Raw genomic sequence first — 15,238 nt, 5'->3', positions numbered from 1 at the left:
AGATTTGGAGACTTCAATGTTTGGTTTACTAAAGGAATAAGCAGTAGTAATAAAACTCCCTGCACACATTATTCAAAGCTAAAAAAGCCACCACCTGTCAGGGAGCCAATTTTTATATTCTTTGTCCTTATTTTTCTCTCTGACAGGAAGGGAAACAGTCATTAGCGAAAGTTTTGGTAGCTTTGTAAACAACACTTTCATCCTCCCAGAATTTCATTCAGATCTCCTATGCATTGATATAAAGAGCATCACTGAGTCATCAGGGAGGAATATCTATCCATCACTACTGACCAATCCCCAATACATGCCAGTGATCAGAAGATGGAAGGCTCTGCATCCTATACCCAATTCCTCAAAGCCACCGAGTCACCTGAAAATAGAAGTACTTCATCAATCAGGCTACGGACCACCTCTGCTGAAAAGGCTGTGATTGCACTCTCTTTGCCTTTGATTTATAGAGTATGCATTGCTGCCTTTTAGTGCCTTTCACTGAGATATGACAAGACCCCACACGGAGCTGGTAAAGAGCTTTAAATGAACAAGAACGGCAAGATTTGCAGTATCCCTAGGGGTCAAAATCTTCATATGATCCTTCTTTTGCCCTTTAGTATGAGAGCTCTGATATCATGACAGCTTTAATAGATACCCAAGAGGCAGAACAAGAAAGGAAGATCTTCGTAGTCCATCTTGTCTTTTTTAAAATGCTGAGGGATATTAAAACAGTGAAGCAGTAATACTTTGGGCCAAGGGAAATAGGTAACAAGACAGTGCTTTAAAGTAAAATAGTAATGTATAGGTAGTGACACAAGAAAAACACCAAGAAATTCAGTTAGCAATATCCCTACCCATCTCAAGTTCTTAACACCAAACAAAATCAAATGCTTTGATTTATAATTTCAAAGGTTAAATCTCAGTTACATCTCCTGGGATTTATTTCCTGTTTAATTTCACATCTTCCACAACTTACTTTTGAATTGTATTTAATCTATAAAATAGGTCTTATATTTGGCCTATTGTCAATACACAGCTTCATAAACATTCTGGCAAAAGCAAATAAAAACAGTAACAGAGAATATAGAAAATAAAAGTCCTGTCCTGTATAAACAGGCATTACCCACAGTTAACAATGATAAATATATAAATAACACCATCTACCTTAAATCACAAAGTACTTTAGAAAAATGATAGCCCAGCACTACTGTAATTAAATTAATGGAAGTTTAGCAATTGAATTCAAGGGGACCAGAGTCTGCCTTTTCACAATGCAAGATAAACGTTGAAGGATCAGTTTAGCCACCAGTAAATGGACCAGCTCTGCAAAGAAACGTGATCATTACTTTACAGATGACATTAACACTAGGACTTCAGAACAGGAAAGGAAATGATTTTTCGCAGGTGACTAAGACAACACATGCAATTCATTCTGTGAGCCCTATGGTTAATTAAAAAAAAAAAAAAAGCTAACGAAAAAATCCCCCATTCTCATGTCTTTTCCCTCCACCCCCAGATCTATAGAGAGAGTTAAAGATATAGATGAGACAGGAGGTTACTCACCGTCGAGGAGTCACTGCTTCCGGTCTCAAGCGTAGCTCCCTCAGCACAGGTGGGTGGGTGGGTAGAAAGTTGACTAGCCCTGCCCCCATCTATGACATCACACTCTACCTCATAAAAGGTAGTGAAAGTGCTCTGAACTCCAGTCTGATTTCCGAGAGATACAGAAAAGAGATAGTGAGAGAGAGAGCAAGAGAAAAATTGTGCCGTAGCGTAGAGGTGAGGAGAGAGGAAAACGTGTGCTGAAGGAGCTATGCTTGGTCAAGGAAACAGGGACTCTTCCACGATGAGTAACCCCACCGTCTGGTGGTTCCTCTCACTTGCTCCCATAGCACAGGTTAAGCATGCAAGCCCTACAGGGTTTGCTGATGGGGAAAGGGGATAAATTTTGGCACCTTTTGATGAAAACCAGAGAGGATAGAAAGCTCTGTCCCCATTAAAAGCTGATTGACATCAGATCGGGCATGAATTTTGTTGATAGACTCCTGGGTAGCATTATTTTGCCTATGGTTTTGAACAGCAGAACTGCACAAAAACATAAACAGTGATGCAAGCAGCTGAAATTCCAGTGTCTACAACTGGAATTACAGTTGTGTCCACCAGTGCTGAATAAATATTACACAATCCAGCCCTCTGGGCTGACCCTTGAATAGAGTAAGCCAGAGGGTAGGCCACCTACACCACTCTATGAAGGAGGTCAGGAAAGAATTATGTTTTTCCCGCATTGAAAATGAGAACTGACAAACTGTGCTGAAAGAACAAGTGAGGGAAGTATAAAAATTCTGGGCATATGTTTATTTACAGAGCACACTTTAAAGTTCCAGAAAATATCAACAAAATTGCAAAGAGGTGATGCTTTCAAAGACTGTACATTTTTAAACAATGACAACCTTACAGGCTGAAGCACATTTTTTTCAAAAAACTTCCCAAGAACTGAAACTGGAGGGCTTAAAATGGGATATTCATTCTAATTTATTGTAAATGGAATTTTTATAATCCAAATTCTGAAAAGCAGGTTTGAGAGTAAACATAATTGCTTATATTATCCACTGGGATTTTCTTAATAACCTAGCTGTATACTAAAATTGAAAAAAATAGTATATGTTGCTAAACCTTACTCCATTAAATAAAACTGCTCAGAGAATGGGGGACTATTCAATGCCAGTAAAGAGTGCTAGCATAAGATCCTGCCTTTTGGAAGATGAAAAATGAATGCTCCTTAAATCTCTTTTAAGAGTATGCATTATAAGCACACAGAGTTAATATTGACGTTTTCCCTTAGGCTTTTTATTGCTACAAGGATCATGTAAATTGTAATCTAATCATGATTATTTTTTCAGTCTTTGTAATAATTAATATGTATTCCCTGCTCTGTTTGTGTGCTCTTTGTTTTTCTCTCCTTTCCTTCTATTGAAAAAAGAAAGTGTGTGACTAATGTCTAGTACCAGTCACTTCACCTAACAACAGAAGTCAAGTATTGTTCTTCTTAACCTTCAAAACTTGTATCATAATCTAATCCTGCAGTATCTGCAGATGCTACTTTAAACCAGTGTATTTGTGGTTTTAAAAACTCAACAAATTGGCTAGTCCAGTTAACTAAATGAAGAGCTGTTGTGACTGTTAGAGATGATACATAACTTCAGGAACACAATGCAAAACTAGGCTGCATCTGAGTAATGCAAAGTGTTGATAGTGCTGTGAATTTTAGTTCATAATTGAATTAAACATATGTCTGTCTGATTTCTTATTACTTCATCTTGATTTCAAGCTATTTGCATGTATGAAGATAGAGAGGAGGAATAACACCTCTGGTATGCTGTATTGCATCTACTCCTTATTAACACATGTCTACTAGTCTGCCAAAGAGAAAAGAAAAAATGAACTTTTAAAGGCTTTTATGGTCAAAAGTACCAAGTAGAGTTCAGTTAATTCATAACTTAGGTAACCTATGACTTGACTATTGCACCACAGTTGTTTTTGCCAAATAAAGTAGGAATATATTTTGAACTCCTGTGACCACCAGACCTTACGAAGCCTAAGCAAGCTTGCTCATTCTGATAAAGAGAAGGATGTTCAGAGGATATATCCTTAAATATGAGAAATATTACACTTGTAGTAGCAGCTCTAAGATCTCCTAAAAAGAAATAAATTGTCTTTTATTGGAATAGAAACATATGGAAGTAGCACAATTAAATTCTGGAAGACTGAGTATGGCCAAGAATATTTTCCAGTAACAACACAAGATGAGAAATATGGAGAAATATGGTAGATTCCATCATGATAATGTGACATAAACAGGTCAATAGATTAGGTAGCAGACAATACTCCAGATGGTATTTTGGGGCTAGCACTGCTCAAATCTGAAATCTTGTTTTGACCTGCTTAGTATGATATCTATAGTTGATAAAGAGAAAATTAAGGGAAGAGCAAAAAAGATAAGACTGATTTGTGAACATACACTAGAACACTCGCCTAAATTACTTGCCTAAATAGTGAACAGAGATATAATATACCTAACTGAAAACATTTCTAAAATGCATGTACATTCAAGAAAAGAGGGAAAACTTCCAAGTGTTCCAAGGAATACAACTAAGATTAATTAAATGAATGCATGGAAATACAAAGAGACAGTAAATGAAGACTTTAATAGTCTAAAATATTTTTTAAGGGACGTAAATTAAGCCTAACAGCATAAGAAAACTATGTGAAGGCAGATCAAGTCATTGATTTAGTCACTTGTACCCAGGCACTAGAAATCAAGTTTTAAAAAGTTTGACATCAAAGATCTGTTGGAAAAAACACCACAGTGCTTTCTTTCTTGCTTAAAAAGATGGACAGATGATGGGGAATGGGAAGGCACCATTAAGGTACCAGTGGCTGCTGTCTATAAAGTTTGAGTACAGCAAGACTGTGAAAAGCTGAGGAGCCCCAGCTGTGCAGAAACATTATATGTACTACTGGTATACCTTCAGAAGGTAAAATTGAATATATTTTAAGAAATTGGAAGAACTGCCTGAAAAGACCATGTAAAAATGCCAAGCTGACACATATCATAAAAGTTGGAGACCTTAACACAGACACGCCTCTGACCCAAAGATGTCCTCTTGCTGTAGTGGATCAGCTTGATGGATGAATGGAAAAATCGTTTTTGTTCATTATCTGTCGTAGCTAAGGAATGATGAAATATGTAACATCCCATCTGAGACTGAGTAAAGCTGTAACTTCTCTAATATTTTTACAACGGGAATGTTGAATCTCATTGCAGGTATAAAAAAGGATGAAAATGTTTATGCAGTCTTTTGGATTGGATATTGATGCTCTAATCCAGTTTTATAGAGTTCTAACTTGGTCTTTGATGAGATTTAGGACAAAACACTTGTATGTTTCATCTCATTTTCTAGTGATACTATTACCTACCTGGTAACCTAGCTCACAAGGTATTTAGATGATTGTTAGTCAAAATTAGAAAGAATTGATGTTAAAAGAAAGCATTTGAGAATATCTAACAGTAAGAGGTTAGGATTGATTTTGCTGATACTAGATAGTTTTTTACTTTGACTCCATATCAATGTCTTGGATAAATTATACAAAACAAACACTTTTTGTTGATGCAGGTGCTTATCAGTTATGTAAGATTAATGATGTGATATGAGAAAAGACGTATTTTTCCTTTGCTCCTATGAGGTTCATAAATAATAATTTTAATAGTAATAATAATACATTCCAAGTGTGGAAGAAAATATTTTAGAGGCTAAAGATATAAGGCAACTTTTAACCTTCCTCACTCAGTTTGATCTCTTCTTAAAGGTTATTATAACCGCCTACATTTAATGGAAATACATTCTTATTGTGAGTTTTATTAAATACTTTGTTGTAAGCTGTTTTGCTCAGTATTTGTAATTGAATCTGCTCAGGCTGGGAAAACCTGTAATGTTTTCCCTTGAGGGTATGTCGTCTTATGTGTGAGTGTTTCTATGTGTGTGTTACTCATCTGCAACTCAGGTTGTCAAGAACTATAATTAAAGTGAAAGAAATTGATGAGTCTGAACTGAAGTTGTTATTTTTTTAATATCTGCAAAAGCAACAGCTGATAGTACTTTTAGAAGTGAGATTAAGTCTCACCACTATCCAAATCAGGAAGTTAAATAATTGCAAGTGCTAAAAGATGTACTTCTGTATAAGAAACACAGTTGAAAATCTCCTATTGTGTGCTAAATCTATAATTATGTAAATTCAGTTCTCCATAATTCCATGTGCAAGAAACAAAACTAATTTTTATTTAAAGCCTCAGGATGTACCTGAGAAAGACCCAGGGGAAAGGAATTCTTATTTAATATAAATGGTGAAGGTTGGTCCCAAACCACCTCGTTTAAAGGCAGTAAGACAGGAAAAGAGGTGAACAGGAGATAGCACTTAAGTCCTCTCTTTCTTTATAGTAATTTTTAGAGGAATAGTCCTTTAGGACCATACCTTAGGGTATGTTAGAATGGTCTCTAGGCTTTGCTAATTCCTGCAGTTTGTGTATTCAGAAAGTCACAATATTGCCATTTTCTCCCCATCTCATTCAGCATGGCCTGGAATAGGAAAACAAGCTGGACTGAAGCCGTAACTGCTGTAGCAGGCGAGCTTTGGATTTTAGAGTGGTTACTATTTTTAAAACAAATGCAGTGTGTAATGAAGCGTATACATTAATATTTCCTTCAATTCTCTAATCTTCTTCTATGATCATATTTGTTTCAAGCCTCAATCTTGAATCTGTAACAGTCTGCTTTGTTCTCATGGAATTAAATGGCTTAACATTATTTGGTATCAGAAATGCTTTTCTTTGCAGAAAACTCTTCTAATGAGAAATTTCAATAAATGTAATCTTCAGAAATTCATGAATATTTGTTACTTGATAAAGCACAAGAGCATGCTCCCTGTAGCCAAAATGCTTCTTAATAAGGATAAAAGTCTGACCTGTCTAAATTTTAACCTACTAAATGTAGACATATAGATGGTGTGCGTGCTTCTTGTCTCCTTGAATATATTCTAATGAAGACAAGTGCAGTGTGATTTTGCTTTACCGATGAAATTCTAGATAACATCTTTCCATTTATGCAGGATATATTGTTTCATATTTATGTGCATGTGTGTTTACATGTGCATTTATATACAGTGAGATATTTTCTTAGTCCTGAAAATAGCCTTATATCAAAACACTGTATCTTCAAAAGAAATGAGATTATTTCATAAAAAATATTTTCTTGTTGAATTTTTCAGTTATGTCTTAAGCTTCATTCATCTACTTTTCCTTACATAATGTAAACTCTGCCCACCACCAATCCACCTTCACTCAGCTGCTTTGAAGAAATAACCATAACACTAATAAAAATAAATCAACCTTTCCAAAGTCTTCTGCACTATTCTTTACATGGATCATACTTATGATTGCCCAGATGCCCAAAGCTCAGGGTATATACTATTGTCCAGTCCAGTGACAGTTATAAAGACAAAACCACGTGAACTCACAGACGTGGAAATAAGATCCTATGGGATCTATCACTTAGCTGAATCAAAACACCGTACAAACGTCACTTGAAAGAGACCTCTGGAGGTCTCTTGTACAACTTTCGACTTGAAATGAGTTGATTACCAACATTAGATCTGCTCAGCTGCTGCATTGTCTACCTGGGGCTTGAACCCCTCCAAGGATGCCAATTGTACAAACTCTCTGGGCTCCTGGTCCACACTACCTTTACTGGGAAGCAATAGGTAAGCTTCATATAATGAACTAAATCTTTATTATTGTTACATATTTGGAAGAGGTATTGTAAATGACTTTAAAACACTATAGATGCATCCATTTATGTCTTTTTTTTTCCTTCGTCTTTGAGCTGTTTCATAGGATAATTAGGAATTCTTCACTGTTTTAACTTTCAGAAAGCCCTAAGACAGTGTTTCCATAAAATACATCATACATAATGACTATGTGACGTGAGGGATTTTATCAGCACTCATTTTGATTAACCTGCATAACTCATTGATGCCTTTATCCTTTAGGAGTAGTAAATTGATTCAGTGTCAGGATGATAAATTTTTTATGTTACCACATAGAATCATAGAAAAGTTTGGGTTGGAAGGGACCTTTAAAGGTCATCTAGTCCAACCCCCTGGCAATGAGCAGGGACATCTTCAACTAGATCAGGTTGCTCAGAGCCCCGTCCAGCCTGACCTTGAATGTTTCCAGGGATGGGGCATCTACCACCTCTCTGGGCAACCTGTGCCAGTGTTTCACCACCCTCATCGTAAAAAATGTCTCCCTTATGTCCAGTCTGAATCTCCCCTCTTTTACTTTCAAACCATTACCCCTTGTCCTATCGTTACAGGCCTTGCTAAGAAGTCTGTCCTCATATTTCTTATAAGCCCCCTTTAAGTACTGAAAGGCTGCAATAAGGTCTCCCTGGAGCCTTCTCTTCTCCAGGATGAATAACCCCAACTCTCTCAGCCTGTCTTCATAGAAGACATGTTTCTTTCATCCCTCTGATTGTTTTTGTAGCCCTCTCCTGGACCTGCTCCAACAGGTCCATGTCCTTCCTGTAGTGAGGACCCCAGAGCTGGACGCAGCACTGCAGGTGGGGTCTCACCAGAGCAGAGCAGAGGGGCAGAATCACCTCCCTTGACCTGCTGGCCACGCTTCTTTTGATGCAGACCAGGATATGGTTGGCTTTCTAGGCTGCGAGCACACATTGCTGGCTTATGTCCAGCTTTTCATCCACCAGTACCCCCAAGTCCTTCTCCACAGGGCTGCTCTCAATCCCTTCTTCCCCCAGCCTATATTGATACCGGGAGTTGCCCTGACCCAGGTGCAGGACCCTGTACTTGGCCTTGTTGAACCTCAAGATGTTCACATGAGCCCACTTCTCGAGCTTGTCCAGGTCCCTCTGGATGGCATCCTGTCCCTCAGGCGTGTCAACCGCACCACTCAGCTTGGTGTCATCTGCAAACTTGCTGAGGGTGCCCTTGTTCCACTGTCTATGTCATTGATGAAGATATTAAACAGTACTGGTCCCAGTACAGACCCCTGAGGGTCCCATGTAGTCCCTTTCTTGCACAGTGTATTGAGGGATACAGCCTGTGCCAGCAGGAGTTGGAGACTCCTGTATTACTCACAAATAGAAAAGCTCAAACAATTTGTTCCAGATAAAGGCTTATCAAAACCTGTATATTTATAAGTATCATGTGCTTCATATAGCTACATATTTTGGAACAGAGTACACTTACTATGGCTTTATTTCACCCTCTCATATATCAATATGTCTGCATACATTCAAACATATCTGCAGAGGTTACTTAAATATATCTCCATCCCAAAAGGCACAGCTGAAACAGCTCCCTGTATTTTTCATTTCTTTCATTTCTTCCAAAGCAGATGACATGAGCTAGTTGAATATACAATGTAAATCAAGGTCTCTCACTTTCCCCACCTAGCCCCAAGCCTTCCTGTCCTGGAAGCTGTCTTTTTACAGCGGTAACTTCAGAGCCAAAGTAAAGACCCTAAGTTTTTATTTTATCTCCTTGCTTTTTCTATTAGGAGTGTAGAGATTATTGTGGAGTCCAGCCAACTTTACGGTCCTGACTATCTCAGTCCTTTCCCACCATTGCAATTCTTTGATTTCACATTCCTATCTTGCTTTTGGGTTGGCTTTTTCTTCCCCAACCCTTTCATGTATCATATTTCAAGTTTCTTAGCTTACTTCTTTGTTATTTCCAAAGTCCTCTCCTTTACCCACTGTTTTCATTCCAAGCTTCAAAACAGAACTCCTTTCCACCAGTGCCATCCTAAACAAATATCTTTCCCTGTGTCCCATCTCACATTATTGTCACAACATTGGTACATACGACTCAATGTTCATATTTGTAAACTCCCTTTTTTGCCATTCTAACTTCTTACTACAATCTTGTAGGTGAAACAGTGGGTAAATATGAAAAGCAACGTGCAAAAAAGAAAGCCTAAATTAAAAAATAAAATCACAAAAGTCGAATTATGTTCTTGAGCAATTTAGTAATTATCTATAGGGTCCCTGGGTCCATCTTTAACTTCCCTTTACCAATTTGAGTATATTCATTTGTGTTATATCCATTTTTCATGTATTACCATAAACCAAACCCTAGTCTTGCAATGATGTCAGCTTAGACATAGGACTATATCTCTTCTTTGTGGTGTGTAACTCTTTGAGCACCCACTGTCCAACAAACATGAATACAGCAGTTATTTAGGAAGAACTGCTTTTACCCTCAGCTGCAAGTAAATTGAATCACTAGCAGACAAAACACAAAATTTCTATTAGTGATATCTATTAATCATTAAGTATCGCTAGGTCTTAGGTCAGGTGTTTCCTACTGAAAACACTGACAGCTTGCCAGTCCAAGCAGCCCAGTCCAGAAATATCTACAAACCCTGGTTTGTCAGACTGTTTCTGTGAGTATACTTCATGTAGCATTCTTCCATTTCTGTTATGAATTAATAGTAAAACTTATTTTGTTGCTAGCTAAAAATAACAAGAGTAACCTTTTTGCACTCCTGAGAATCTTGAAGAAAAGGAACCCGACAGTTTTGTCAATTTGCCAACTCTCCCTTCAGCAAACTTTCTTTAACATCATGCTAAATTCTTGCCTGATTCAGGAGGAATTAAATTACTTTATTTACCAAACTCCAAACCAACATTTTCTCCATACTCTTAAGCATTTCAAAGGCAATGGTTCTCTCTGATTGCCTACTTGAAAACAACCAAACAAAAGAAAAACCCCAGAAAGGCTTTCTGATGCAGGGAAATGAAATACCACATCAGTGGCTCTTCAGCAACTGCTTATGCACAGGCTTTTAATCCAAATTCAGTGAAAGATGGCCTTACTCGCTTTTCATAGCAGATGAACTTCAAATTACCCGACTTTTCTTTGAGTCTATAGAATTCATGAGTAGCAACTTGATATGCCAGTGCCCATATGCATACCAACTTTTACAGCACAAGGTAGCTGAGGGTGATTCAGCCTTAAATGAAAGTAAAGTATGACCTTTAAACCATTTTGGTTTACTAGATGTAAGATCCATAGGCAGAATTCATAGGGAAACTGTTTGCCAGCTCACCTGAATTAACTGTTGGATGCATACTGTTATTCTGAGATAAATAAAGAGGTTCATTCTTTTTTGATGACTAGCTGTTTCCAGTTACCTTATTCTTATTACTGATCAAGAATAAACATAGAGACAGTTATTTTGCAGTATATCCCATATCTGTTAATATTTTTATGCATCCAACTTCCCAGTCCAGGTGTTCCAGGAATTTTCATGTCTTACCCAAAGTTAATGGGGTGGCTCCAGCCCTTTTACCTTCCTTTTTCCCCCAAAGTCTTCACTTAAATTCACCAAGCAAGAACTCCTAGATAAAGTCACAATTTTAACTAAACTGTCTTGTATCTTCAAAATGTTCTAAGAATCCTTCTCTTAGTATCATAGCTGAGCCTATTATGCTAAGATAAATGGGCCTTTGAAAATAATTGGAAATTGGACCCAGCTAAAGTATATGTTTGGAGTGTGCTTTGGCTATCGATTCAATATTTTTGGGCAGCGTTCAAAGGTACATGGCTGTTACTCTATATGACACTGCATATCTATCTGGCTCAGAAGTTTTAAACTAGGCAAATTTTCTGATAATACAGCTGATTATATCTGTAGAGTTCTAAATCAAACCTGAAAACGATAGGGGGCTGCCTTGGATAAGGGATTTTCTTAGATTCTGTTCAATATAATCCTGCAGGAAAAACTGTAGCAAAGCTACTAACATAAACAAGAATTTTAAGAAATACAAGCTCATAGCCTAAATGGAGAGTAGGTAAATGAGCTGATCAGCTTCAGAGCAGCAGTAAACAGAACAAGTGGATGTTTATCCTAGGGTAAGAAATGAATATATAGATCTATTTTATTGTAATGGTCTAGCTAACAAGAGTCAGACAGGAATACTAAAAAAATAAAGCAGCCCTAGAGTTAGAAGAAGTCTGAATTTTTATCCAAATAACAAATATCATGGTTAAAACCAACTCTATTCAACAAAAGTAGCAATCACAAAAAGGCTATCTATCAGCATGAGTTGAGTATATGTAAATGGTATTTACTTCACTGAGAGTAGCATATGCTCAGCACCTCAGAGGACTCATTCCAATACAATGGTGCAACTGACTATGAAGCAAATATACATTACATTAAATAAACTAAGGCAAGAGACAAAGAAAATTATTTTGAAGTGCTTTTAGTCTGTGATTTTATGAAAGGAGGTTGTTTATTCTTAGAGGGGAATTAGAAATGGAATATTCAAATTTAAAATTACAGAAACATCTATCTGCTTATGGAACAAGGTCAAGGAGACTTTTATTAGGAACAAGGATATCATCTACACAGTTTAGAAATATTTTTTAAATCTTTTGTGTTTTTTTTAATATTAATTCCTTTTTGCTTTTATTTAACTTCCTCCTCACCCCTTTTCTTTATTTTCCTCCCTATAATCTTCTTCAAGTTTACAAGGCTCCTCACTGAAGAACACATATACACAGGTATCACATTTTACTTTTCAAAACTCATTTGGAATCAGGAATTAAGAGTCTCACCTTGCAACATAAAGGGCCAAGTCAACAGATAGTCTAAATTGGCCTTGCTCCATTGATATTACTGAGGTTAGGCTGATGTACGCTAACTCTCAATTGCCAGATCTTACTTATCTGGTGAAAATAATTTTGCTATCTGCATGCAGGGAATTTGATGGGAAACATCAAAGGAGAGAAAGAGCTGGGGGACAAGGAATGGAAGAAAGAAAGGGAAAAACAACAGTGGGTTCTTTCCTTTACTGAAATAATTTACACTTCAGGAGTGTGACATTTTCTTACTTTTTGATCTGTTTTCCTATTTGCAGCAAAGTCAATGATGCCAAAAAGAACCCCTTCATATGCTATGCTAGTATCATATCAATCTATAGAGGAAAAAGCAGACAAGATCAGCTTTATGCTTATTTTCAGAGATAAACCATACTGAACTACTGAATCTTGTGGAAAAAAAAGAAATAGACGTTTCACCAAAAGATATATAGCACATTATATGTTATGTATACAGTATTTTTGAAGTTGTTACAACACATTTTTCTCTAACAGAACTATAAGAACTGTGGGGTGGCTTTCATCTGTCTTTTAGGTTTTAATTGGGTTTATGTCTCTTTCCTTTTTACATAAATATACATATGCCCACACATAGATTCATACATACATATGCATACATTCATTTCATTTATAAATATTGATTAATGTTCTTAATAATGCAAAAATTCAAGCAGAGATTGTACTCCCCATAATAGTTCTGAATCATAACTCATCTTTTGGATCAATCTGAATTATATTGTGGTTCTTTGTAAACACGGTAGTAAATTACAATATTGTAATAATCATCCTGGTGCTTGTTATTTACATCAAAACACTTGAATATAGTGCATTCACATAAACTTACTTCTATAGTCATAGCTTGGGAAGCTTGCATTCTGGATTTCTATTGTAATTCTAACATTGTACTGTATGCAAGTTGCCAAATAATGGTATTTCATTTTAATGTAAATAAAATACTGTTTATTTGTAAGTGGCTATCCAAGAGAAAATGAAGAAGAAGATGGAAGCAGAAGCAGCAAGTAGACAAGCAGATGTAGATGTGCACTTGGATACCAGATCTCTGGATAGCAAAGGAGCATACAGTACCCAGAACCTTGAAGATAAACAGCTTGGAAAACACTGTCAGGAAAGCACTGTACTAATGGTGTTATACCAGATAAGAAGATAATGCTCTCAAAAAGGGATGTACAGGAGTTCAACTCTATATCACCTCCTCTTCAGAGCAACGGAAGAAGAAGCAAGCTGGGCAATCTTAAAATTTTCTGTATGTCAGTACTACTGAGTCTTTGGAACAGACCCAAATAATTTCTGTGGTTGAAGCTAGTTTTGCCTTTGTCTGCAACTGACTGTAAAAATGCAACCAAACAGAAACACAATGATGATGAAGCCTGGTAAGCAGCAGATGCTAACAATGCCAGACTGGAAATGATGAAGTCAAGCAGTTCAGCCATTTAAATTTCACAACGGATGGTGATGTTCCAGTAACGAATAGATGCTAGAGATTCACAATGGCTTATTCAGCATCCACATACACTGAATAAAGAGACTTGAAAAAGAAACACACACAACCACAAAAGCCAAGCTGGTAGAAGCACTGATTTGGGTAATTGTTATAGATAGATGAATATGACAGCTCAATGAGTATGAAAGTTGGACCCAGATGGCAGTAGGTAAGAAAAGATCATAGCATTTACTATGCAGCATAGCTGTCAGTGATACAAGGACAGATCACTCCATTAATATCAGGAAAATGGAAGAGGATCTTTTCATTGCTGTAGGAAGGTCAAGGTATTAAAATTACATATGCACATATGTCAAGAAGTGAAGACCAATTGCATGACAGACACAGGAACATTTAAGCAGCTCCTTTTAGGATTGCATATATGACTTCAGGATGTTTGATCCAAGAAAGCCTGGCAAATGTTTAAGACCTTCTATAGTGCTTTGCAAAAAATCAAAACGTTATGTAGTTGAGAACATTTGCTCTGACTTCTGATATGTTTGAGGAAGGCCAGTGATTTCACTGGGGAATCTTATGGATGAAATGAAGGGCACAAGTTAGTTGTCCTAACAATCTTCGTACTTGATTGGGCTTAAACAATGAAAGGGTGCTTTTTCAAAACCGCATTTGAAAACAACTTTGTTCCAAGTATCTTGCGTCTCACAAATCACCATCATTTTGAAAACACACTCAGGAGAGTGAAAAATGTTATACCTTTACATACATATGGTGTGTATTTGAGTTAGAAGACAACAAAGGTGTCATGGGGCTAGTACTAGGGTGATTAGTTAAAAGAACAAAACAAGAAAGAAAATAATGAAGAGCAGCAATTGCTACTGCTTGGTTCTAGTAATCTGCCAGAGGCACAGACTCCAACATTAGGGGAAGGAAAGAAAAAATAGTTTAAAAATGTAGAAAACTCATTGTTTATAATATTACTGCTGCTGCACATTCCTGTCTTTATTTCTAAAAGAGATTGTGTGTAAAAAGTTTGTAGTGTTCACTGAAAACAACTGAAATAAATGGACGGGAATTCGACTATATAATCATTGTGTTTGCCAATAGTATTTGAAAACAGCACGTGCATCAAAAATTAAAATATTTTGCCGGCCTTCCAGAGTTTTTGCTAAACCTAGTGTGCATTGGAACCTGAGTGAATGAAATCCCATTAGTCATCACCATCTTAACAATATGCACTTCATACAGAGCTGGCTTCTGCACAGAGGAAAGAAATTACCAGTACTAACAAAGGAAAGAAGATTTATAATGAGCAAATATACAAAAGCTCCAAATAATTATAATATTCACAGCTTGGCAATGACTTTCTAGGCTATGAAATTACTTTTCTTTTGGAAGAATGAAGATTTTACAAGGTTAGTATAAACAAAGGGTACTTGGAAAATCAAATTGCTCTACGCATGTTATTGTAAGGTCTGGAATAATGGCGATAACATTTTAAAAAGCTTGCTTATGAATCGCTGGGGTTTTTTTTGTACATTATTG

General features: G+C 36.7%; 1 protein-coding gene across 4 annotated transcripts in view; it reads right to left on the bottom strand.

The window, feature by feature from the left end:
* The window catches only part of CTNNA2 (catenin alpha 2), a 524,203-nt gene that overhangs the window by 15,888 nt on the left and 493,077 nt on the right, over positions 1-15,238 (bottom strand). For 2 of the 4 annotated variants that reach the window (XM_072862258.1, XM_072862257.1), the window contains one exon: positions 1,555-1,698. The exons of 1 other annotated variant lie outside the window; for it this stretch is intronic. In XM_072862258.1, coding sequence (XP_072718359.1) covers positions 1,555-1,698 — 144 coding nt within the window. Of the gene's footprint in view, positions 1-1,269; positions 1,315-1,554; positions 1,699-15,238 lie in introns of those variants that run through there. One more of the 4 variants, XM_072862260.1, reaches the window with a different exon arrangement.

The sequence above is a fragment of the Ciconia boyciana genome, chromosome 5, assembly GCF_034638445.1.
Source record: "Ciconia boyciana chromosome 5, ASM3463844v1, whole genome shotgun sequence".
Classification (NCBI taxonomy): domain Eukaryota; kingdom Metazoa; phylum Chordata; class Aves; order Ciconiiformes; family Ciconiidae; genus Ciconia; species Ciconia boyciana.
The sequence above is the reverse complement of the archived record's forward strand: the minus strand, read 5'-3'. Positions and strand labels throughout refer to the sequence as shown.